Source organism: Bos taurus, chromosome 17, assembly GCF_002263795.3.
Source record: "Bos taurus isolate L1 Dominette 01449 registration number 42190680 breed Hereford chromosome 17, ARS-UCD2.0, whole genome shotgun sequence".
In the NCBI taxonomy this organism is placed as follows: Eukaryota; Metazoa; Chordata; class Mammalia; order Artiodactyla; family Bovidae; genus Bos; species Bos taurus.
Genome location: NC_037344.1, coordinates 6894501 through 6918753, shown reverse-complemented (window position 1 = coordinate 6918753; position 24253 = coordinate 6894501). Strand labels below are relative to the sequence as shown.

Here is a 24253-nt window from a genome sequence, read left to right as displayed (position 1 = left end):
GAGCAAATCAAACTTAAATGCGTATTATAAATGACTAGGAGCAGCCTGTTCCAAAAGCAAAGATTGATTCATACGACCATACCCTCAACTTTGGTAACCAGAGGTGAATTTACCATGAAGCTAATGAAGCTTAAACTTTATGCCCACTCACCTATACATGTTCCTTGCAAAATCCTAAACCTAATTTTACATGTTGCATTCTTTTTGTTAAAGAGCTCCTTTCTCCCCCAAATTGTATGACCTTTAGGTCAAACAAACTTTATATCTGCTTTTTGTTATAACTACCTTTATGATAAAATTAGATATAACCCCTCAAGGATACACAAAGCATAAGGCTGAAACAAAACTGAAGTTTAATATTAACAAATCAACTGCAAATTCTAAAAAGGAAATTAAAGAAAATTATTAACAAGGAAAAGGTAAGAAATACAGTGCAATAATACTACGGACGTAAGGAAATGATATAATGAAATTTTTAAAATATTCCCCTACAACTAAGTATCTAATAAGAGGAGGTTTTTTGACCACATCAAAAGAGGCCCAAAGGCTTACAAATGTGCTGCTTAGTTAAGACAAAGAAGTGTTTAGTAAAAAGTTTAAGAAGTAACTTGAAACAATCCTTGAAAAGAAATAAGACTGAGGGTCATAGAAGAGAAAGAGGTCAAATTTGAACCCAGAGATAAAAAGCTACAACCTCCAGCTGCCTCCTTTGATTATTTCCAAATGGCAATCAGAGTCAGCAGCTGTTTTTCTCCTTAACATCTGAAAAGAGCAGCTGAAAATAAGATACTATGACTCCAGAAGAGCAAAAAAGTCTGCAGACATTTTTTTCTGACAACTAAAGTAAGTACGTGTTATTCCAACCTGAACAATGATAAACACTTGCAAGTGAACCAGAAAGGAGAGGGGAAGAGAGGAAATCCAATGTTTAGGATAACTTAATAGAACTTTAGGGTTTATGAAAAGTTTTATTTACATATTTTATCACAAATTCACTTGTTTACTTAATGCAATCGGTTTGATGTTATAGTACTAAACTACTGTATAAAATATAATTGTTTAATAATTTTAATTAATGTGAAATTAAAATAATTAAATGAGACCAGCACATCATGGAAGCCTTCAAGAAAGGGTGACATTTCAGCTGTTCCTGTAAGAATTAAACTCAGTAGCTCATGATTTTAGTGGAAGGAATATGTATGTATAACACAGAGAAAGGGAGCACAATGAGTATAATTTATATGTATGTATATACATTCATACATACATAAGGACGCATAGATATATATGCAATCCAACTATGGTTAAGGAAATGTAAATCAAAATCTCTCCCAAATAACATTTTATTTAACAAAGAAAATATATACTATTTCTGTATTTCAAAAAATGCTATTACTGCTTTAGGAAAGGAGGGACAGATGGAGGGAGGGAGGAAATACTGTCTTGCAAAAGTACATTTAGTCAGGTGGGAGGGAGGTTCAAGAGGGAGGGGACACATGTATTTTTGTGCTTTAGTTGCTAAGTCCTATCCAACTGTTTTGTGAGCCCATGGAGTATTTAGCCTGCCAGGTTCTTTGTCCATGGGATTTTCCAGGTAAGATTACTGGAGAGGGTTGCCATTTCCGTCTCCAGGGGATCTTTAGACTCAGGGATTGAACCCATGTCTCCTGCACTGGCAGGCAGGTTCTTCACCACTGACCCACCAGGAAAGCCCTGGATATATATGTATGTATGGCCGATTTACGTTGTTGTACGGCAGAAACCAACACAACACTGTAAAGCAATTATCCTCAATTATTAATTAAAAATAAAAGTACATTTAGTCAAAAAATGCATTCCACTGAAAGCTTACACAACAGCATGTAAAAGGATAAAAGAAAATCCTCTTCATTATCACTCTTCTCAAGTACAAAAATGTAGTGAACATACTAGCACACAATCAATGTATGAATTACCTTGGCTGGGGTATGAATCCATAGAGCTGGGTTAAGAAGAATGTGATCACACAATTGCTTGAGTAAGGGCATCCCGTTCGGCAGGTTACTCAGGTATTTTGAAAATACAAGGCAAAGTTCAAGTACTGCTCTGCTGACATGGGATTTGGAAGACTGCAGAGGAAGATATTTCAAAGGTCACTAGCAACACAAAGCAAGGGAAGTAAGTTAAACGTTGTCAATACCAGAAAAAGTTGGTCCACAAACCATGCTCAAAGTTAAAGATACTTTGAGATTCAATAAAACAGTGCGGGCAAGGTAGAACAGCAACAGGTTGTTTTAATTTAGGTAACTTTACATTAACCAAAGACACACTTGCAAACAGAATTTCTCAGCTTCTTAGGAGACCAAGTTTCATGGACTACAAATTAAGAATAAAAAATGTAAAGCATTTCATACTTTACCTTTTCAAGACTATATCCTATGACCAAGAAGCCCTTGCAGGCAAGCATCTGCTCCTGCATAGCAATTGAGTTCTTCAACAACTCCATGATAAAAGCCAGCAAAGTTGAACTGGAATAAGGGGAAAAAAAACAACAACAGTTTGAAAAACCATATTGTCTTAAAAAAAAAATGGGGGAGAGGTGGTTAGATAGATACAGCCTTTCAATTACCCTTAATAAAAAGTTTCTATTCCAAGGAAACTGATGCTTTACTAAAACTACCTCCAATATTATTTCAGGACTAAAATTGTAATGTAAGATTAGGATTTATTACTCAAATATTTAGTTCATATTCTTTATCACAAATATATTATTAAATGAATTACTTTTGAAACAATATGACAAACATGCACAAAATAGAGAAAACCCAGCAATGTCCAAAAACAAGTAGTAAGATGGCTAACAGAAGTTTATTACTTTGCCCTAAGAAATGGATGTAACTTAGATAAGTTGGATGTAACTTAGATAAGTTGGATGTAACTTAGATAAGTTAGAGAGTTAGAGGCCAAACAGATGGAAAAAATACGGAGCAAGCAGACTAGGACAGAAATCCTCAAACTGGCTTCATTTGAACAGAGGATAGAGTACGTAAAGGGGAAGATAAATAAAGATGTAAGCAAACTGAAGTATTCAAATAATAATTTAAGTATTTTCCTCATTATCCGAACAGAAAAATCTAAAGTAGTAAGACTACAGTCATGCTTCCAACCTCATAACTTTTATATACTCAGCATGGAATAGAATAAAGGTCAGCTGTTTTGTCCCTCTCAAAAGTTCTGAGAGATTCCCACTAGGAAAGGGAGCACAGCCAACCTCCTTCACAAAAGTACTTCTATTTTTCAACTGTCAGCAATTCTAATAAAGTTGAAAAGTTAAAAAAAAAAATCAAAAAATAAATAACTGAGCTGTTACAAAGGTTTCAGACTAGGATGCAAAAAAATTTTATGAAGGAGCAATAGGTCAAGGATAATTTTAATTATTTTAAATGTAGCCAATAAATACTAGCTTTGATACATAATTCCTTTTAAAAATAACTCATTTTCTTGCCTAAAAATAATCTGGAAAATTTATTAAAACACTAAACATATACATTGGTAGTAGACTTCAAGTTGCATATAAAAGTAGAAATTAGAGAATTTCAAAAAGGGAGAATACAAAAAACATTAAAATCACTCAATAATTAAACATAATTATTTTATTATAAATAGTTTCACTAGGATACATAGCCATAAAAAATTCATTTCTACATCCTCTCTGACATTTTAATAACTTGTCCTAGAATTCATGTCTCTTCCCTTTTTTACACTCAACACTAAAAGAGAGGAGACAAAGGTGCCAAATAAGCAATTTAGTTTTGAAAAAAATAAATCACTTATTATTATGTAACATAATCAAAAATTTTACATTTCAATATGTTACCTGCAACAATAATTAAATTCAATATGTTACCTGCAACAATAATTAAATAAGGAAAACTTACCATAAGAAATTACTGCCAAATAACCATTTTAAATATTTTTATTTTAGGCAAAAATACATACATTTCTGGTATTATTACCATGCCTAACTTTATTCAAAACATTATTTTTGAAGAGCTCCCTATTTCCTAGTGATAAAGAATTTAAATATTATTAGAATTGAATTTGTAGTAACAATTATAACTCACAAATTTCTTTATGTTCTTTATTAATCCTACAACAAATTTACAAGATTGAAAAAAAACATTGTGCAGCTCAGTGATGAGAATAATTCACATCAGTGAAAGAAAAAACAAAAGGACTCACCATATAGTCGAGTCAATCTCATCAGATAAATATTGCTTATAATCCAACTGTGCAAAAAGTGGGAACAGTACTTGTACTCCTCCAACTGAATGCATGGCACTTTGGATAGAATGTGTTAAAACCGCCTTCACGTCCTTGTAAAACAGAAGACACAGTAAAGATTCCAATGATTCTTTTCCAAAAACTAAATACATTTTATTAAAAATAAAACATAACAGGAACAATAAAATGTTACAGTTCATGTATCTGTAATAGAAGCTACCAAATACACCTCAATAATACATCAAAATTTACCATTAGAAATATTGTTAAATATCATTCCTAGTACCTGGAGCATGAGTGCGTGCGGTGAATGAACGAAAATCGAAGGGTTGTCCTTAGGGGATGATTCGAGACAGAGTTGGGCATCTGTGGCGCGTGGATTGTACGTGAACGCAATGGCACTAGAGAGTTTGCCATCATACAATAAAAGCTTGTGATGCTCAGCAAGGAACAGGTCACTTTCTGCTTTGAATTTAAATGTACCCTAAGAATAAAAAGTAGAACAGTTAAGATACTATGCCACAAAAAGAAAATCTAACTATAAAGCATCATAAATAAACAATTCAAGGAGAATATCGACCATTTTCTTAACAATATCAATTAAGAGAAGCCCTGCATGTTTTATTACTTCTAAAGTAGTCTGAATTCATTTTAAAGGTATAATGGAAATCAACCTGACATTAAAACTTTTCATTTTAAAAAAATGAAAAATTTAATGTCCTACAAAGCATGTTTTGTTTTTTCCTATTTTTGTCTTTTTTGATTCTCTTCTTTAATTTTGTTAAAAGGAACATTTAAAATAAAATTTACCATCTTAAATATTTTTCAAGTGTATAGTACAGTGTTGTTAACTACAGTACACTATTGTATAACACATCTTTAGAACTTTTACATCTTGCTAAATTGAAATTCCCATTGAACAGCAACTCACTTCCACTGCCTGCATCCCACTCCCAATCTCCTAGCAATCATATTCTACTTTCTGGTTCCATGAGCTTGATTACTTTACATAACTCAAACAAGGGAAGTCACAGAGTATTTGTCTTTTTGTGAATGGCATAACATCCTTAAGATTCACCTATGTTGTGGCATGTGTCAGATTTTTTTTTTTCTGTTTAAAGTTGAATAATATTCCATTGTAAATATATATATTTTCTTTATTCATTCATCCACAGACAGTTAGGTTGCTACAACCTCTTACCTATTGTGTAAATAATGCTGCAATGAACATGGGTGTGCAAACAGCTCTTTCATATCCCTTTAATTATCTCATATACATTTACAGAAGATTGCTCAGTCAGGGTCTCCCCTGGTGGCTCAATGGTAAAGAATCTGCCTGCCAGTGCAGAAGACTAGGGTTTGGATCCCACACGCTACAGAGCAACTAATGAGCCCATTTGCCACAACTACCGAGCCTGTGCCATAGAGCCCAGGAACCACAACTACGGAAGCCTGCTCACCCTAGAGCCCACGCTTTGCAAACAAGAGAAGTCAGCACACTGCAACCAGAGCGTAAGCCCAGCACTCCACAGCTAGTGAAGACCCAGCACAGTCAAAAATAAATAAATGAATAAAAATTTTTAAATGATTGCTCAATCATGTGGTAATTAACTGTTTTTAATTTCTTGAAGAATCACCATATAGCTTTCCACAGAGGTTGCACTATTTTACATTCCCATCAGTAGTGCGTAAGGAAACCAATTTCTCCACACTTATATTTGTTTAACAATTCTTATCCTAATGGGCATACGGTGATTGTCTATTATGGTTCTAATTTATATTTCTCTGATGATTAGTGATTTTGAGCTTCTTTTCATATGCCTGCTGCCCATTTATATATTTTCTTTGGAAAAAAATGTCTATTTGAGTCATTCGCCCACTTTAAATGAGTTGAGTTTGTTGCTATTGTTAAGTTGTGGGAGTTCATCAAATATTGTGGATATTATTAACCCTTTACCAGATGTATGGTTTGGAATATTTTCTTCCATTCTGTGGGTTGCCTTTTCACACTGCTTCTTGACGCACAAAAAATTTCAATGCACAAAAGATTGTAAGACACGGTTGTCTATTTTTGTCTTTCTTGTCTATTTCATTTTATTTTTTTTGGTGCTATATACAAAAAATTATTGCCAAACTCGATGTCATGAAGCTCTGTGTTGTTTTCATGCAGGAGTTTTATAGGTTAGGTCTTATGTTTACCTTTAATCTATTAATCCTATGGACAGAGAAGCCTGGCAGGCTATAGACCATGGGGTTGCAAGAGTCAGACTTTAGCGACTAAACCACCACCAATTTATTTTTAGTTAATTTTAATACATGGAAGGTAGGGATCCCACTACTTTTTAAAACACCGTATGTTTAAAAAAAGAAGTGTTTGAGATTAATCTTTCTCCATTTCAGGGTTTTGTATCCTTATAGATAATCATTTTACCATAAATGAAATTCATTTCTGGACTCTGTTCTGTTCCATTTGTCTATGTACCTCTCTTTATGCAAGTATCAAAATGTTTTGATTACTGTACCTTTATATTATGTTTTGAAATCCTGAATTGTAAGAACTCTTTAAATAACTTATTCTTTTGTAAGATTGCTTTAGCTATTTGGTAACTCTTGAGATTTCTGCAAAAAAATGCCATCTGGATTTCAATAGGAATTGGGCTAAATCTGTAGATCACTTTGGGCAGTATGCATCTTTAACAATATTAAGTCTTTCAATCCATGAACACAAGGTGTCTTGTCATTTAATTCATGTCTTAATACTTTCAGCTATGTTTTACACTTTTCACTGTACAAGTCTTATATCCTGTTGGTTAAGTTTATTCCCAAGTATTCTATTTTATGCTATTATAAATGGCATTACTGTCTTCTTGTCTTTTGGGATTGCTCATTATTAGTGTATAGAAATGCAACTAATTTTTGTTGTATATAATGTCAGCTGTGGGCTTTTCATATATGGCCTTATCATTTTGAGGAGTTTCCTTTTACTTGTGAGGCTTCCCTGGTGGCTCATTCAGTAAAGCGTCTGCCTGCAATGTGGGAGACCCAGGTTTGATCCCTGCGTCGGGAAGATCCTCTGGAGAAGTAAATGGCAACCCACTCCAGTAGCTTTGCCTGGAAAATCCCATAGACAGAGGAGCCTGGTATGCTACAGTCCATGGGGTCGCAAAGAGTCGGACACGACTGAGCGACTTCACTTTCACTTTTCACTTTCCTTTTACTTGTAATTTGTTGAGTGTTTTTATCATGAAACAGCATTGAATCTTCTCAAATGCCTTCTCTGCCATCTATTGAGATGATTATGTAGCTTTTGTCCCTGACTCTGTTAATGTGGTGTACGGCACTGATTTATTCTCACATGCTGAACCAGACTTACATTCCAGGAATAAATCCCCACTGGTCATAGGATATGATCCTTTTAATGTGGTTGAGGATTTCTGAATTAATATTAAATAAGGATATGGCTATTAATATGTAGCTTTCCTGCAGTGTTTTTTTTGGCTGTGGTTTCAGGGCAATGCTGGACTCTAAAAATGAGTTTGGAAGTATTTCCTCCTCTTTTTATTTTCTGGAAGAGTTGAGGAGAATTGGTGTTATGTCTTCTTTAATGTTTGATAGAATTCTCCAGTGAAGCCAGTTAGTCCTGTGCTTTTCTTTATTCAGAGGTTTTTGATTACTACCAATTTCCTTACTAGTTATAATCTATTCAAATTTCTATTTCTTCAGTCTTGGTAGGTTGTATGTTTCTAGGGAACAACTATTAGGTTGATAAAAAAAAGTAATTGCAGTTTCAGACCATGAATTTTAAATGATCATTACTAGGATCAAGTGTTACTTGCACAGTCGTGTCCAGTTCTTTGCAACCCCATGGGCTCCTCTGTCCACAAAATTCTCCAGGCAAAAATAATGGAGTGGGTAGGCATTTCCTTTTCCAGAGGATCTTCCCAAGTCAGGGATCAAACCTGGGTACCCTGCATTGCAGGCACATTCTTGACTGTCTGAGCCACCAGGAAGCCCTATCCTAGGCTCAAATACATCTTTATGAATCAAAATAGGAACAACTACAATCAACAATTTTCCAACAAGAAATATGTTTATTCCTGTAGCATAAAAATCCATGCTTTGGAATCCGATGAACTCTTGGAAAGCATTTTCTGCCTCCTGCTGGTTGGCAAGAGGTCAGCTGAACACGGCAGATGAGCCAAAACTTTGTAGCCCAATTTGTTCAATGTTTGAAGTGCTGGGTGTACAACATGCAGTTGGGCGTTGTCATGGAAAAGAACTGTGCCCATTCTGTTGACCAATGCTGACTGTAAGTGCTGACATTTTCGGTGCATCTCATTGACATGCTGAGCATACTTCTCAGATGTAATGGTTCCAGCAGGATTCAGAAAGCTGCAGCGGATCAGAGAGGCAGCAGACTATCCAACAATGACCATGACCTTTTTTTGTTGCAAGTTTAACTTTGGGAAATACTATGCAGTTTCTTCTCAATCCAACCACTGAGCTGGTCACTGCCAATTATCAGATAAAATTCACTTTTCATCGCACATCAAAATCCAAAAGAAAAATGGTTTGGGAAATTAAGGATCAATTTTCTAAAAACAAACACTGACACAATCTAAATAATTAACTGATTCCTTTGAGTTTACAAAATTAATTTGCAACATAGTACGGAGCAGAAAAAAAGTCCAATTAAAAACAGTAATTTACTCTTTGATCCTGTTCAAAGTATAGTGTGTTAACATAAGCAGTCAGAAGCCTTGAAAATAAACAACTAAACAAACATTTTACTTGATATTTTATGTGAAATTTGGGAGTAAATGATTCCTACTAACAAACCTAAACTAAACTAAATCTAAACAAAAGTAATTGTTTGACATATGTCAGGAATAGCTGTTAACTATATGGAAATAATATGCATAAGTAAATACTATTTGATTAATTAAAATAAAAACAATGCCCTTTCAAAGGACTTAAAGCAATATGGTGCTTCACCAAACAGTAAGAATATACAAAAAAAAGCACTCCATCTCTTTTTCCTTGGGAACCAACATTTTCCATCTATAACATATTTAACTGCAATCTTTTAAACATTTTTCTGTATCTCTGCTACTTTAAACAAGTTTTGAGAAATGTCTAAAACATGGTTACACAAAAAATAGATTTCAACAGTAATAAGTAAGTTCAGTTCAGTCGCTGCATCGTGTCCTACTCTTTGCGACCCCATGGACTGTAGCAGGCCAGGGTCTCAGGCCCCTCACCAGTTCCAAGAACTTGGACCAAATTCATGTCCCTTGAGTCAGTGATGCCATCCAACCATCTCATCCTCTGTCATCCCCTTCTCCTTCCTTCAATCTTTCCCAGCATCAGGGTCTTCTTTTCTAATGACTCAGTTCTTCCCATCGGGTGGCCAAATTACTAGAGCTTCAGCTTCAGCATCAGTCCTTCTAATGAATATTCAGGACTGATTTCCTTTTGGATTGACTGGTTGGATCTCCTTGCAGTCCAAGGGACTCTCAAGAGTCTTCAACAACAACACAGTTCAAAAGCATCGATTCTTTGGTGCTCAGCTTTCTTTATTTATACATCCATACATGACTACTGGAAAAACCATAGCCTTGACTAGACAGATCTTTGTTGGCAAAGTAATATCTCTGCTTTTTAATATGCTGTCTAGATTTGTTATATCTTTTCTTCAAAGGAGCAAGCGTCTTTTAATTTCATGGCTGCAGTCACCATCTGCAGTGATTTTGGAGACCAAAAAAACTAGTATATGCCACTGTTTCCCCATCTGTTTGCCATGAAGTGATGGGACCGGATGCCATGATCTTAGTTTTCTGAATGTTGACCTTTAAGCCATTTTTTTCACTTTCCTCTTTCACATTAATCAAGAGGCTACTCAGTTCCTCTTCACTTTCTGCCATAAGGGTGGTGTCATCTGCATATCTGAGGTTATTGATATTTCTCCTGGCAACCTTGATTCCAGCTTGTGCTTCATCCAGCCCAGCATTTCACATGATGTTCTCTGCATATAAGTTTAATAAGCAGGGTGACAATATACAGCCTTGATGTACTCCTTTCCCAAATTGGAACTAGTCTGTTGTTCCATGTCCTATTCAAACTGTTGCTTCTTGACCTGCATACAGATTTCTCAGGAGGCAGGTCAGGTGGTCTGGTATTCCCATCTCTTTCGGAATTTTCCATAGTTTGTTGTGATGCACACAGTCAAAGGCCTTGGGGTAGTCAATAAAGCAGAAGAAGATGTTTTTCTGGAACTCTCATGCTTTTTCAATGATCCAACAGATGCTCACAATTTTGTCTCTGGTTCCTCTGCTTTTTCTAAATCCAGCTTGAACGTGTGGAAGTTCTAGGTTTACGTACTGTTGAAGCCTGGCTTGGAAGATTTTGAACATTACTTTGCTAGCATGTGAGATGAGTACAACTGTGCAGTAGTTAGAACATTCTTTGACATTGCCTTTCTTTGGCATTGGAATGAAAACTGACCTTTTCCAGTTCTGTGGCCACTGCTGACTTTTCCAAATTTGACTGGCATACTGAGTGCTGGCATATTGAATGCAGCACTTTAACAGCATCATCTTTCAGGATTTGAAATAGCTCAACAGGAATTCCATCATCTCCATTAGCTTTGTTCACAGTGATGCTCCCTAAGGCCCACTTGACTTCACATTCCAGGATGTCTGGCTTTAGGTGAGTGATCACACCATCATGGCTATCTGAGTCATTCAGATCTTTTTTGTATAGTTAGTTCTGTGTATTCTTGCCACCTCTTCTTAATATCTCTGCTTCTGTTAGGTCTATACCGTTTCTGTCCTTTGTTGTACCCATCTTTGCATGAAATGTTCCCTTGGTATCTCTAATTTTCTTGAAGAGATCTCCACTCTTTCCCATTCTATTGTTTTCCTTGATTTCTTTGCACTGATCACTTAGGAAGGCTTATCTCTCCTTGCCATTCTTTGGAACTCTGTATTCAGATGGGTGTATCTTTCCTCTTCTCCTTTGCCTTTTGCTTCTCTTCTTTTCTCAGCTATTTGTAAAGCCTCCTCAGACAACCATTTTGCCTTTTTGCATTTCTTCTTCTTGAGGATGGTTTTGATCACCCCCTCCTGTATAACAGCACGAACCTCGGTCCATAGTTCTTCAGGCACTCTGTCTGTCAGATCTAATCCCTTGAATCTACTTGTCACTTCCACTGTATAATCGTAAGGGATTTGACTTAGGTCATACCTGAATGGTCTAGTGGTTTTCCCTATTTTCTTCAATTTAAGTCTGAGTTTTGCAAGAAGGAGATAGCAGATACAAGTTTTGAAAATAAACACCTAAACAAACATTTTATTCTATAAATTCCACATAAAATATAAAATAAGTAAAGCAAAGAGTAATTCTGTGATCATCAATTTCTCACTTTATATAATCTTTAAGTAGAGTTTTAACAGTATCTGATCATACCAATAAGGAAACAAATAAGCTGTTAACATAGGATATAACTCAATAAGAATCTGGCATAGGTTATTTAAAATAAGTAGTTATTTCTATACATTTACCACTTAAGGTTCTTTTCTGAGCCTTGGTATCCTGAATGAGAAAATAAACTATAACCAAGTAGGATTTTCCCAGAGATGCAAGGCTTGTTTAAACTTTGAACAAGCATTGCAATGAACTATATTCATAAAAATAAAGAGATTAAGGTTCCAAGCACCATTTATCTCCAATCCTTCCCTGTTACACTAAAATCATGAGGGTCATAGGCCTATAGGTAGAATAACGTCTTCCCCCAGTCTCACCAAAGATGTCCATGTCCTAATCCCTGGAATATGTGAATGGTGGTTCAGGCGGTGAAGAATCCGCCTTCAATGAGGGAGACCTGGGCTCAATCCCTGGGTCGGGAAGATCCCCTGGAGAAGGGAATGGCTATCTACTCCAGTATTCTTGCCTGGAGAATTCCATGGACAGAGGAGACTGGCAGGCTACAGTCCATGGGGTCTCAAAGAGTCGGACATGACTAAGCAAGTAATACTAACACATCTGGTGGGCTTAATGCAATTACAAGAGTCCTTTTTTAAAAAGAATACTTTTTTCCTTTTTTTCCTAATATTTATATATTTATTTGGCTGCTCTGAGTCATAGTTGAAGCATGCAGGGTCCTCAACCTTCACTGTGGCATGCAAGATCTTTAGGTTTAGCATGTAAACTCTTAGTTGTGGCATGTAGGATCTAGTTCCCCGACCAGAGATTGAACACCCAGGCCCCCTGCATTGGGAGCATGGAGTCTTGGCCACTGGACCATCAGAGAAGTCTCTACAAGGATCCTTATGAGAAGGAGGCGTGAGGGTCAGAGTCAAAGAAGGAGGTATGACAAAAGCAGAGGCTGCAGTGATGCCACTGCTGCAAAGGAACACACGCCAAGAAATGTGGATGGTGTCTAGAAGCTAGAAAAGGCAAGGAACAGACTGTCCCCAGAGGCTCCACAAGGAATGACGTCCTACTGACATCTTGGCGTTAGCCTCATGAGACCCATTTTCAGACTTTTGATCTCCAGAGCTATAAGGTAATAAATCTGTTATTTTAAGCCATTAAAATAAATAAATAAATAAAATAAAGGACAAAAATAACATGATCATCTCAATAAAAGCATAAAGAGCATTTAACAAAATCCAACAGCTCTTCATGATAAAACTCTTCATGATTTAACTTTCTTAAAGAAACAAAGACCATCTACAAAAAACTGACAGCTAACATAATTGATAATGAAAGACTGATTGCTTTCTCCCCTAAGATCAGTTAAAAAAAAAAAAGATGTCTGCTTTCACCACTTATTGTTCTTTTTTAATTTTATTGAGGATACTGAAAAGGAGATCTACCTTCTTAACAGATATTAAGTGGGCAATATGGTATTGTTATCTATAAACACAATGTTGTACAGCAGATCTCTAGAACTTACTCATCTTGCATAATTAAAATTTTAGAACACTGATAAGCAGTTCCTTTTTTTTCCTTTCCCCAGCCCTTGGTAACCACCATTCTACTCTTTGCTTCTATGAGTTAGTTTTTATCTCATATAATGAAATCATATAGTATTTGTCCTTCTGTGACTGGTTTATCTTATTGGGTATAATTTCCTCAAGATTCTGTACTGAGGTTCTAGCCAGGGCCATTAAGCAAAGAAAAGAAAGAAAAGATGTCCAGATTATAAAGAAAAAACTAAAATGATGGCAGTTTACAAACACATGATTATATATATATATAAAATGAAGCACAAATTCACTTAGATGAAGTTCAATTTGCTAAAAATGTAATACTTTTATATGAAAAATTAGAAGTAAATTGTGCTTCAAAATCATATTTATATAATCTTATATTAATACATAGAAAATGACAAGAAATATAAACACACACACACAAAATCAGAGCTAATAAACTACTACAGGGAGGCTGTCCTATAGAAGATAAATATATGAAAATCTATTTAGTTACCATACACAAGCAACAATCTGAAAACGAAATGAAGAAATAACTCCATTTGATATAGCACATAAAAAAAGAAAATACTCAGTAATGAATGTAACAAAATATACACAAGACATCTTCACAGAAAACTACAAAAAGAAACTGAAAAAGACCTACATCAATGGAATAAAATCCCATATTCATGGATTGGAAGACTTAATATCCTTAAGATGACAAACCTTTTCAAACTGATCTGTAGATCTGATGCAGTATCTATCAAAATCCCAGCTACAATTTTGTACAAACTGACAAGTGTATCTTAAATTCATACAGAAATATAAGATACCGAAAACAGCCAAAACAATCTTGAACAGGAGCAAAATTGGAGAACTCACACTTCCTAATTCTAAAAATGTATTATAAAACCACGGAATTCAAGACTGTGCTACTGCCCTAAGAATAAATATAGTTCGATGAAACAGAATTAAGAGTCCACAAATACTTACATTTATGATCAACTGATTTTTGATGAAGCTATCAAGAAATACAATAAGGAAAGAGTATTCTTTTCAGCAAATGATGCTGAGACATCTAGAAATGCAAATGCAAAGGAATGAAGTTGCTCCAAATACAAAAATTAACTCAAAATGAATCAAAAATTTAAATGTAAGAGCTAAAAATATAATACTTTTATATGAAAACTTAAGAGTAAATCTTCATGAACTTGAATTAGGAAATAGGTTTTCAGATATGACACCAAAGCACAAATAATAAGACAAAATACAGACACAGTGGACTTCATCAAAGTGAAATTGTGCTTCAGAGGAAAACAACGGGGAAGTGGCAAGACAAGCCACAGAATGGGAAACGATATTTGCAAGTCGCTAATCTGACAATGTATTTGTTTCTAGAATATATTTTTAAAACTCTTAAAACTGAGATTAAGGAAAAGAGGATTGTGGATTCTTGTCCAACGAGTACAGAGTTTCAGTTTACAGACTGAAGAGTTCTGCAGCTAGGTTGCACAATGTAAAAATACTTAACACTACTGCCTAAGACCGTTCAAGTGGTAAGTTTTATGTGTATTTTATCACAATTAAATGTTTTTTTAAAAACCTCTTAAAACTTGACAAATAAAAAGGCAGCTCAGTTTTTAAAAGGGCAAAGGATGTGAATAAACATTTCTCAAAATACGACATATAATAGCATATAAGCACACAAAAAATACATTCAACATCATTAGTCATGAGGAAAAGGCAAATCAAAACCAAACCACAATGGGATAGCATTTCAAACTCACTAAAATGGCTATAAAAGTCAGATAATAACAGTTATTGGAGAGAATATGAAGATATCAAAATCCTCATACATAGCTGAGAGAATGTAAAATTATGTGGCCATGTTGGAAAGCAATCTAAAAGTTTCTCAAACAGTTAAATGTAGAGTTACCATATCACTACCAATTTCACTCTAGGTCCAAACCCAAGAAAAATAAAAACACGTGTGCACATAAAAGCTCATACAGAAGGGTTCATTGCAGCATTATTCATAACAATCAAAAGATGGACGCAGCCCAATGTCCATCGACTGGCAAATGGATACACAAAATGTGATATACCCACACAATATTACTTACGGGAAAAAGGAATGAAATATTAATGCATCCTACAACATGGGTTGACCTCCCAGACCTGTCTCTTCTAGGTTTCTCTCCTCTTCTCTTTATTCCCCTCATGATATCTTTTATCTTTCACTCTCTTCCCTTCCTACTCTGCAGAGCAATTTAAGTATATCCAAGATGGGGAAAGAAAAAGACCAACATGTCACTGATATCTACCCTTATAAGAAGATGGAAAGACATAAAGGGATTTGTTTTTGATTAAAAAAAAATTTACTCACAAAGCCACTCATTGGGGGGGGAAAAAAAAGCAAAATATATAAAAATGGAAAGAACATTAAAAAAAAAAAAAACAGCCAATAAACAAATAGCAGAAAAAAGTAGTGAAACACTAAATCATAGACCGGACAAACATGGTCCACTGGAGAAGGGAATGGCAAACCACTTCAGTGTTCTTGCCTTGAGAACGCCAGGAACTGTATGAAAGGCAAAAAGATATGACACTGAAAGATGAACTCCCCAGGTCTGTTGGCACCCAATATGCTGCTGAAGAAGAGTGGAGAAATAACTCCAGAAAAAATGAAGGGATGGAGCCAAAGCGAAAACAATGCCCAGTTGTGGATGTGACTGGTGATGGAAGTAAAATCTGATACTGTAAAAAGCAGTATTGCATAGGAACCTGGAATATTAGGTCCATGAATCAAGGGAAATTGGAAGTGGTCAAACAGGAGATGGCAAGAGTGAACATTGACATTTTAGGAATCAGTGAACTAAAATGGACGGGAGTAGGCAAATTTAATTCAGATGACCGTTATATCTACTACTGTGGGCAAAAATCCCTTAGGAGAAATGAAGTAGCCCTCACAGTCAACAAGAGTTCAAAATGCAGTACTTCGGTGCAATCTCAAAAATGACAATGATCTCTGTTCATTTCCAAAGCAAGCCATTCATTATCACAGTAATCCAAGTCTATGCCCCAACCAGTAATGCTGAAGAAGCTGAAGTTGAACAGTTCTACAAGACCTACAAGACCTTCTAGAACTAACACCCAGAGAAGATGTCCTTTTCATCATAGAAGACTGGAATGCAAAAGTAGGAAGTCAAGAGATACCTGAAGTAACAGGCAAATTTGGCCTTGCTTTTTATCACAGCAACTATTAAAAATTTAGCTATTCAAAAATAAGGCAACAACAAAAGAAATGCAGCATAAGTTGAAACTGAGCTAGTAGTTTGCACAGTGCCCCATATATAGCAAGTATACTATGCTTCCCGTAAAACTTTAAAATGTGCTTTGGACTCCTGAGATTTCCTTAAGGCCCTTGGTTAGTCTCACATGCAGTTTGTTAACCGTAGTTATAAGCTGCCACATGCATCACCCATCTATAAATCAAGCTCAACTAACACTGATTAAGCAGTGAACATCAAGTAAAGTACCTTATATCCCAGGCCCAACTGATAAATAGCAAAAATCTGAGCGGCATTAAGAGCTTCACTGAAAAGGTAAACTGCAGTCATCTGACCACAGAATACTCTGTTAGCATCTGCTGTTTCTGATGAGCCCAGGAAACACTTGTCAAAGGTCTGTGAAAGAAAACAGAAAATTTTATTAGAGAAAAAAACAAAAAAAAAAGTCTCCTCCAGAATTAATAACAACCTATATTGGTATAAATATTTTGTCCTTTCTAAAACATAATCTGATTAGAGTAAAATTTCAATTAGCATTTCACTTCATTCACTCCCATTTGGTATAGAGATCAGGAAAGACATCACAGAAAAACATGCAAGTTCTCCAAAGTACAATAAACAGAACTTGATGACAAAATGGACGTAGGAAATGGAGTCAGAAAAATCATTATGGACTCTGTAGGTCCATACTTGGGCAACCAAAGAAGGAGACAGAAGAGCAGGCTTTGGAGCAACGAGCAAAATCATGAGTCAACTTCAAGCCATGTAATGAATGTGTCTTTTCATAAAGTGATACGGGTGAAGAAGGAACTACCAACAGGGTTCTCTATGGTTAGAAGCTAAGACTGTAAAGATGGTTTCTGTAGATATTAAGATACAAATAATAGGTTAAGTCATGGGAGTAGATGCAATCTCGCAAAAGGGATGTGTAAATTCAGAAAAACAGGTGTATGCTTTTCTTATTTACATAGAAAACCTCTTTTAGTAACACCCAGGTAGCAGAGATCACACATACATTTACACCTATACAGCAAGAAGGAAAAGAAATGCTTGATATCTATTTAAAAGTATTTTATACCATGGAACTATTAGGAAGGCTGCTGAAAAATGTGTATGTTGACATTAAGGAATATAAAAAATTTAAACACTTGGATTATGAAGACAAACCACCTAGGTCAAATAACTGATTCCCATGCTGCTGATTTTGGCAAACTCCTTAACCTCTCTGTGCTCAGTTTCACCTGTAAAGATTACAACAGTACTTATCCTGCAAGGTTACAGAAAGTAAAAGTATTTATTACAATGCCTGCAATGCTCAGCAAAGATTAATTTAAGAAAAAATAAAGGTTGAAAGGCAATATACATATTTGATCTCTAATTTTAAAAAAATTAACAGTTAACATTTACTGAGCACTTATTCTATATAAGTCACTCTTCTAATGGATTTCTGAGCAGTAGCTCATTTAATCAACATTCTGAGATAGGTACTATTTTACACCCTTTTAGGTGGAGCAAAGGGCTTCACAGAGCACAGCAATACAGAATCACCTGCAACACAGGAGTTGCGGGAGACATGGGTTCAATCCCTGGGTTGGGAAGATCCCCTAGAATAGGAAATGGCAACTCATTCCAATACTCTTGCCTGGAAAATTCCATGGACAGAGTAGCCTATGCAGGCAGGCTATAGTTCAGGGGGTCGCAAAAAATCAGACAGAACTGAATGACTGAGCACACTCACACAAGAGAGAAACCTTACGCCTAATAAATTAAGTAAGTCATATAGTCAGGAAGGGATTCAAACCTAAGTCTAACAATCAAAGCTCTTAAGGTTAGCATTTCAAAATATGTACATATGTATAGATTAGGATAATAGGAGTTAATAGTGAATGGGTGTTGCAGTTTGTATTCATTTTCCTAATCAATAATTTTTCAAGGTTTCTATTAAAAATGTAATGTGGGAGGGAGGGAGAACATTTTGAATATAATGCTAACTTACGGATCTCTTATTGAACCTTGAAAATATTATAAAAAATAGTTATATATAGCAGCTATGAATTATACGGAAAATTTACAAGCCTATTTCACCTAACTCATTCATAAAAATGATCAGAACCCTGCAGTAAAACTTTGTGGTTTAATTTGATCAATGGACCGATGACACAAACACTTTTAAGATACACTCACTGCTACCTATGAATCATTGTCTCTACCCTATCCAGAACAATTTTATAACAAGGACTGAGTAATATCTTATGTGACATATTAGCACATTTCTACTCTCTTAATATATTACATGTTAGCCAAACTACAATTATAAAAAATCCACCACTGTAGTGTTCTAAAATGTATATTCAATATAAAATATATTTTTCTTATTTCAATGTAACTTTCTCAGACTACTTACATCACTCGTGTTGACAAACCATGTTATCTCTCCATAGGAAGCAAGCTCACCATTCACATAACATCGAAGCTCACTGTTCTTCCATCGGTTATAAATATGCACTACAGTTACCATATACCACTGGATAAGCAAAACAGTTTAAAAAAAAAAAAAGATAATGATTTTTCCAATAATTCAACCACATTGATAAAAACAAGCAAAAATCAAATGCTAAATTACAGTGAAATCTAAAACTAAAATAATACTGCTTTTATTAAATTCAATATTCTACCCCTGGAACAATATTGATTCAAGGGAACTCTCTCAACAAATAATAGCTTACCCATGAAATTATTTTTCTAACTTTTCACTATGAAAAATTTTCAAAGGTAAAAAGCTTAATGGAAACTCTCTCACCATCCCACAACTGTCAACATTTTGTCATATCTGTTTTATCTATTTACTGATCTACATATAGATGTTCATTTTGTTAATAAACCATTCAGTAATTTCCAAAATTTAAGGTAGAAAAGCAAATACATATATTTTCACTTGTATTTCCCTTAAACTCTAGAAACAGCTAAATATTCACTCTTTTCATTGTCCAAATCAGAGAGGTTAACAACTGTCCAGCAATTTACACCTCATTTTCTGAACCAGCTTAAGAACAGAATTATGATTTGCCACAGCATTCTGAAGGTTAGAACAGTTTGCTAACATAACTATGACTTAGTAAGATCACATACCTTTTGTGGCTTGAAATCAAATTTCACACAGTGTTGAAAGCCTTTTCCTTTTGACTTTATTGATGTTATAATTAAACATCCCCCAACAAAGTGAGCAGAATAACCAAGACCTTTACTGGTTCTGAAACTATAAAAAATAAGTTTTCATTTCATCTCCAAATATTCTCATTTTTCAAAATAAAGTAACAACACTAAGTTACAGAAATACATACCAGTACAAATATGGTTTATCTTTATCCACATTGATGTTATTTACAGGATCCATTCTAAGCCAGGTATGAAATGTAAAGCCATTCTGGTATGGCCATTTGGCTACAGGAGGTAATGCAATAGCCTAAAGGGAAAAAATTCAAGTTACTAACTCACAATGAAAAATTCTGTTACTGAAATCATGAAAATGAGACCTTACATGCTACATATATTTCTACTATATATTAGTCTACATGCAAAAGTAGTCTCTTTATCTGAAAGATTTTCACTAACTTCTAAATTATTCAAAATACATATTAATGATGTTAATTTAGTTAAACAGAAACATTCCAATTGATCTTCTTGACACACTAATCTTACTGCTTCATTTCTTACAATGAACATATGCAAAGAGATTCCAATTAAAAGAGATAAGTAGTAATATCAAAGGAAATTTGTTGCTGAAATGTTAAATAAGGTAATAAAGAAAGATGGAGAAGGAAAGAAAACAGTTAAGAAAAAAGCCTAGAATGTAATTTTTTAACAGAAAATAAAACACTGAAGAGGATTCATTCATAACATTTTTTATAACATTTTAAAGTTATATTCATAAGTCATTCTATAGGTAATTTTACCACTTGGCTTAAATTTTTATTTAAAAATAAAATAATGCAAGGACCCTAACATCTCCAAAACAAACTTGAAAAAGAAAAGTTGGAGGATCCAGATTACCAATTTTTTTAAATTTTATTTATTTTTTTAATTGGTGGAAAACTGCCTTACAATATTGTGTTGGTTTCTGCTGTATAACAATGCTAATCAGGCATAACTATAAATATATGCTTCCCTCCTGAGCCTCCCTCCCCTCCCCTATTTCACCCTTCTAAGTCATCACAGAGTGCTAAGCTGGTCTCCCAGTGTTATTTAGCAACTTCCCACTAACTACAGTTGTACAATGGAATATTACTCAGCCATAAAGAGGAATGAATTTGAGTCAGTTGTACTGAGGTTAATGAATATAGAGCCTCTTAAACAGAATAAAGCAAATTAGAAAGAGGAAAACAAGTATAGTATATAACACATATACGTGGGATCTAGAAAACGGTACTGATGAACTTAGTACAGAAGGGACTTGTGAACACAGCGGGGGAAGACGAGGGTGGGACTAATTAAAAAAACAGCACTGACGTATACACACTATCACGTGTAAAGTAAATAGTGGGAAGTTGCTAAATAACACAGACTACCAAATTTAAAACCTACAGTACAAAGATACAGTACTGAAAGCTGTGGGGTATTGGCATAAAAATAGAGATACAGATCAATGGAGTAGAAGGGAGAGCCATAAACAAGCCCTCATATTTGTGGTCCTGATTTTTAACAAGAGTATCAAGACAGTTCAATGAACAAATGCACTGAGAAAACTGGTATTTACAAGCAAGAGTATAAAGTTGACCACTTCTTTATATGATACACAAAAAATTAACCCCAAATCAATCATGTGAAATGTGAAAGCTAAAACTAGAAAACTTTTATAAGGAAAAATAAGACTAAATCTTCATGACCCTGAGATAAATTCTTCTTAATTATGTACAAGAGAAAAACATACATGAACTGGACTTCGTTAAAATTAAAAACTTTTGTGCTTTAAAGGATACTATCAAGAAAGTGACAGCCCAAAAGAACAGGAGAAAATATTTGAAAATTATTTATCTATTAAGAAGCTTATATCCAGAAGAATATATAAAGGATTGTTACAAATCCAATAATAAATAGACAAATACAATTTTTAAGCGGGCAAAATATCTGAATGGACACACCTCCAAAGAACATATACAAATAGCCAGTAAGAACATGAAATGATGCTCAGCATCATCAGTCATTAAGGAAATGCAAATCAAAATCACAAGATGTTACTTAACACGACTAGGATGACTATAATCAAAAAGACAGACATTAACAAGTGTTGGTAAGCAAGTGGAGAAACTAGAAACCTCCTAAACTGATGATGAGATTATAAAATAAATATAGTCACTTTGGAAAAACAATATGGGAGTACATCAAATGGTGGAACATAAGCCAATATGGCTCAGCAGTTCTCCTGCTACGTTTCCAAGAGAAATGAAAACATATGTCCATATAAAAGCTTGCAAATAAACGCCCATAGAGCATTTCCAAAAAGTAGAATGCAAATATCCACTAATTAAAGAATAATTAGGTGGGATGGGGAGGGAGACGGGAGGGAGGTTCAAAAGGGAAGGGATATATGTATACCTATGGCTGACTGATGTTGAGGTTTGACAGAAACAAAAAAAAATTCTGAAAAGCAATTATCCTTCAACTAAAAAAGTAAATATAAAAAATAATTAAACAAAATGTGGTATATTCTTCTATTAGAATATTAGTCAACAAAAGGAATGAAGCACTGACACATACTACAACATTAATGGATCTTAAAAACAGTAGTGTTAAGTGCAAAAAGCCAATCACAAAATTTCAGACATCATGAATTGCCCAAAATAGACAAATTCAAAGAAACAAAAAGTACAACAGTAATTGCCTAGGCAAGGGAGTCTGGACTGAAACATGCAGTGACTGCTCATGAGAGCAGGGTTTCTTTTGACAGTAATGAACATGTTTTCCCAGTGGTCATGTATGGATGTGAGAGTTGGACTGTGAAGAAAGCTGAGCGCTGAAGAATTGATGCTTTTGAACTGCAGTGTTGGAGAAGACTCCTGAGAGTCCCTTGGACTGCAAGGAGATCCAACCAGTCCATCCTAAAGGACATCAGTCCTGGGTGTTCATTGGAAGGACTGATGATGAAGCTGAAACTACAATACTTTGGCCACCTCATGCGAAGAACTGACTCACTGGAAAAGACCCTGATACGGGGAGGGATTGGGGGCAGGAGGAGAAGGGGACGACAGAGGATGAGATGGTTGGATGGCATCACCGACTCGATGGACATGAGTTTGAGTGAATTCCGGGAGTTGGTGATGGACAGGGAGGCCTGGTGTGCTGCAGTTCATGGGGTCACAAAGAGTCGGACACGACTGAGTGACTGAACTGAACTGAAAACTGATTGTAATAATGGCTGCACAAACTGATGAACACAACCATTCCCTGCATGTACACTTTAAATGACAGACATGTATGATATGGGAATTGTAACTCAATAAAGCTGTTAAAAAAAAGATCATACTAAAAGCTTTTCTTTTCTTGTTATAACACTTTACATATGCCTTTAGGTCAACATCATATATACACATTATTTTTTATAAGATATTTCATAAAACATGAAAAACATCATAGAGCCAAATTTATCTAATAACAGTATTGAGACTTCAAAAGGCTGATTTAAAATGAATGTTGTATTGAGGAAATAAAAATACATACTCTTTGTATAAATATGTTCTCTCTCAATCAAACATGAGAGTAGAGGATGCGAAAGCTTGGTAAAAATAATTTACCCATGAATAACTTCCCTTTAAAAGCTATGTTTAAGGGGAAAAAAATGAGTCAATGAATGTATTTAAAACATCTAGTCTCTGAAAGCTCCAAAGTTGTGTGGTTCAACTGGCTGAATTTCAAGATACATACAAGAAAATGGAATGGACATGTAACAATCTCAAAGAAATATAAATAATAAAGCTAAACATGCATAAAAAAAGGTTTCTCTAATAAGAATACTTTTATCTCCTAAGAATACTTTTTTATGCTGGGAGACAAATGATAAACTCAATGCCAAGTGAGCAAACTATTCTGGAAAGCTTCAAATCTAAAATAGTTATTAAGGATAAATTAGAAAGACAAAATAACATGAGCAATAAAACCTTCCAAAGAAAACTGTTCAATGTTTGTGAAACACTCAAATATCATAAATGTTCTTTTAAAACACTCTCTTCTTTCTGCAGATATTGCCTGGCTACATAGAGGCCATAAAAGGTAGGATATTATGAGAACAAAAATAAAAAATGAATAAAAGATAACTTCAAAACATTTGCTTATAACAGGCAGACCAATGTAATAAAGAGGATGTGAAAAAGCTTCCATAAATAATACATGTACATTATATAATGTAATCATATAATATTTTGAAACATTACAGATACTACTGCCATACATTAACTGTCTTATGTGTAAAGTGACTAACAGTTTATAAGAATGCTGAGACTGATACAATATGGAAACTTACAAGTCAGAAAAACTTGCCTAGAAAGTTTCTCAGAGTTACTCTCAACTTACGTACCAGGTGCAAAAGAAACAGAACTAAGGAAATGTAACACCAAAGAAAGATAAAAGTGAAAATGCTATACATAAATTTCTATTTCAGAATGCAGAGATAAAAATTCATAAGAAAACATGGCTTATGTTGAAAAGAACTGGGTTCTTATTCCATTGAGA

The 24253-nt window shown here is 34.8% G+C and overlaps 1 protein-coding gene across 7 annotated transcripts in view; it reads right to left on the bottom strand.

Moving 5' to 3' along the window:
- The window catches only part of LRBA (LPS responsive beige-like anchor protein), a 757395-nt gene that overhangs the window by 637959 nt on the left and 95183 nt on the right, over positions 1–24253 (bottom strand). For all 7 annotated transcript variants that reach the window (XM_024977540.2, XM_024977539.2, XM_024977542.2 and 4 more), the window contains exons 6-13: positions 19873–19994; positions 19661–19787; positions 18936–19055; positions 16781–16927; positions 4550–4747; positions 4222–4355; positions 2399–2507; positions 1956–2108 (exon numbers count right to left, since the gene is read on the bottom strand). In XM_024977540.2, the coding sequence (XP_024833308.1) occupies positions 1956–2108; positions 2399–2507; positions 4222–4355; positions 4550–4747; positions 16781–16927; positions 18936–19055; positions 19661–19787; positions 19873–19994 (1110 nt within the window). The remainder of the gene's footprint in view (positions 1–1955; positions 2109–2398; positions 2508–4221; positions 4356–4549; positions 4748–16780; positions 16928–18935; positions 19056–19660; positions 19788–19872; positions 19995–24253) is intronic.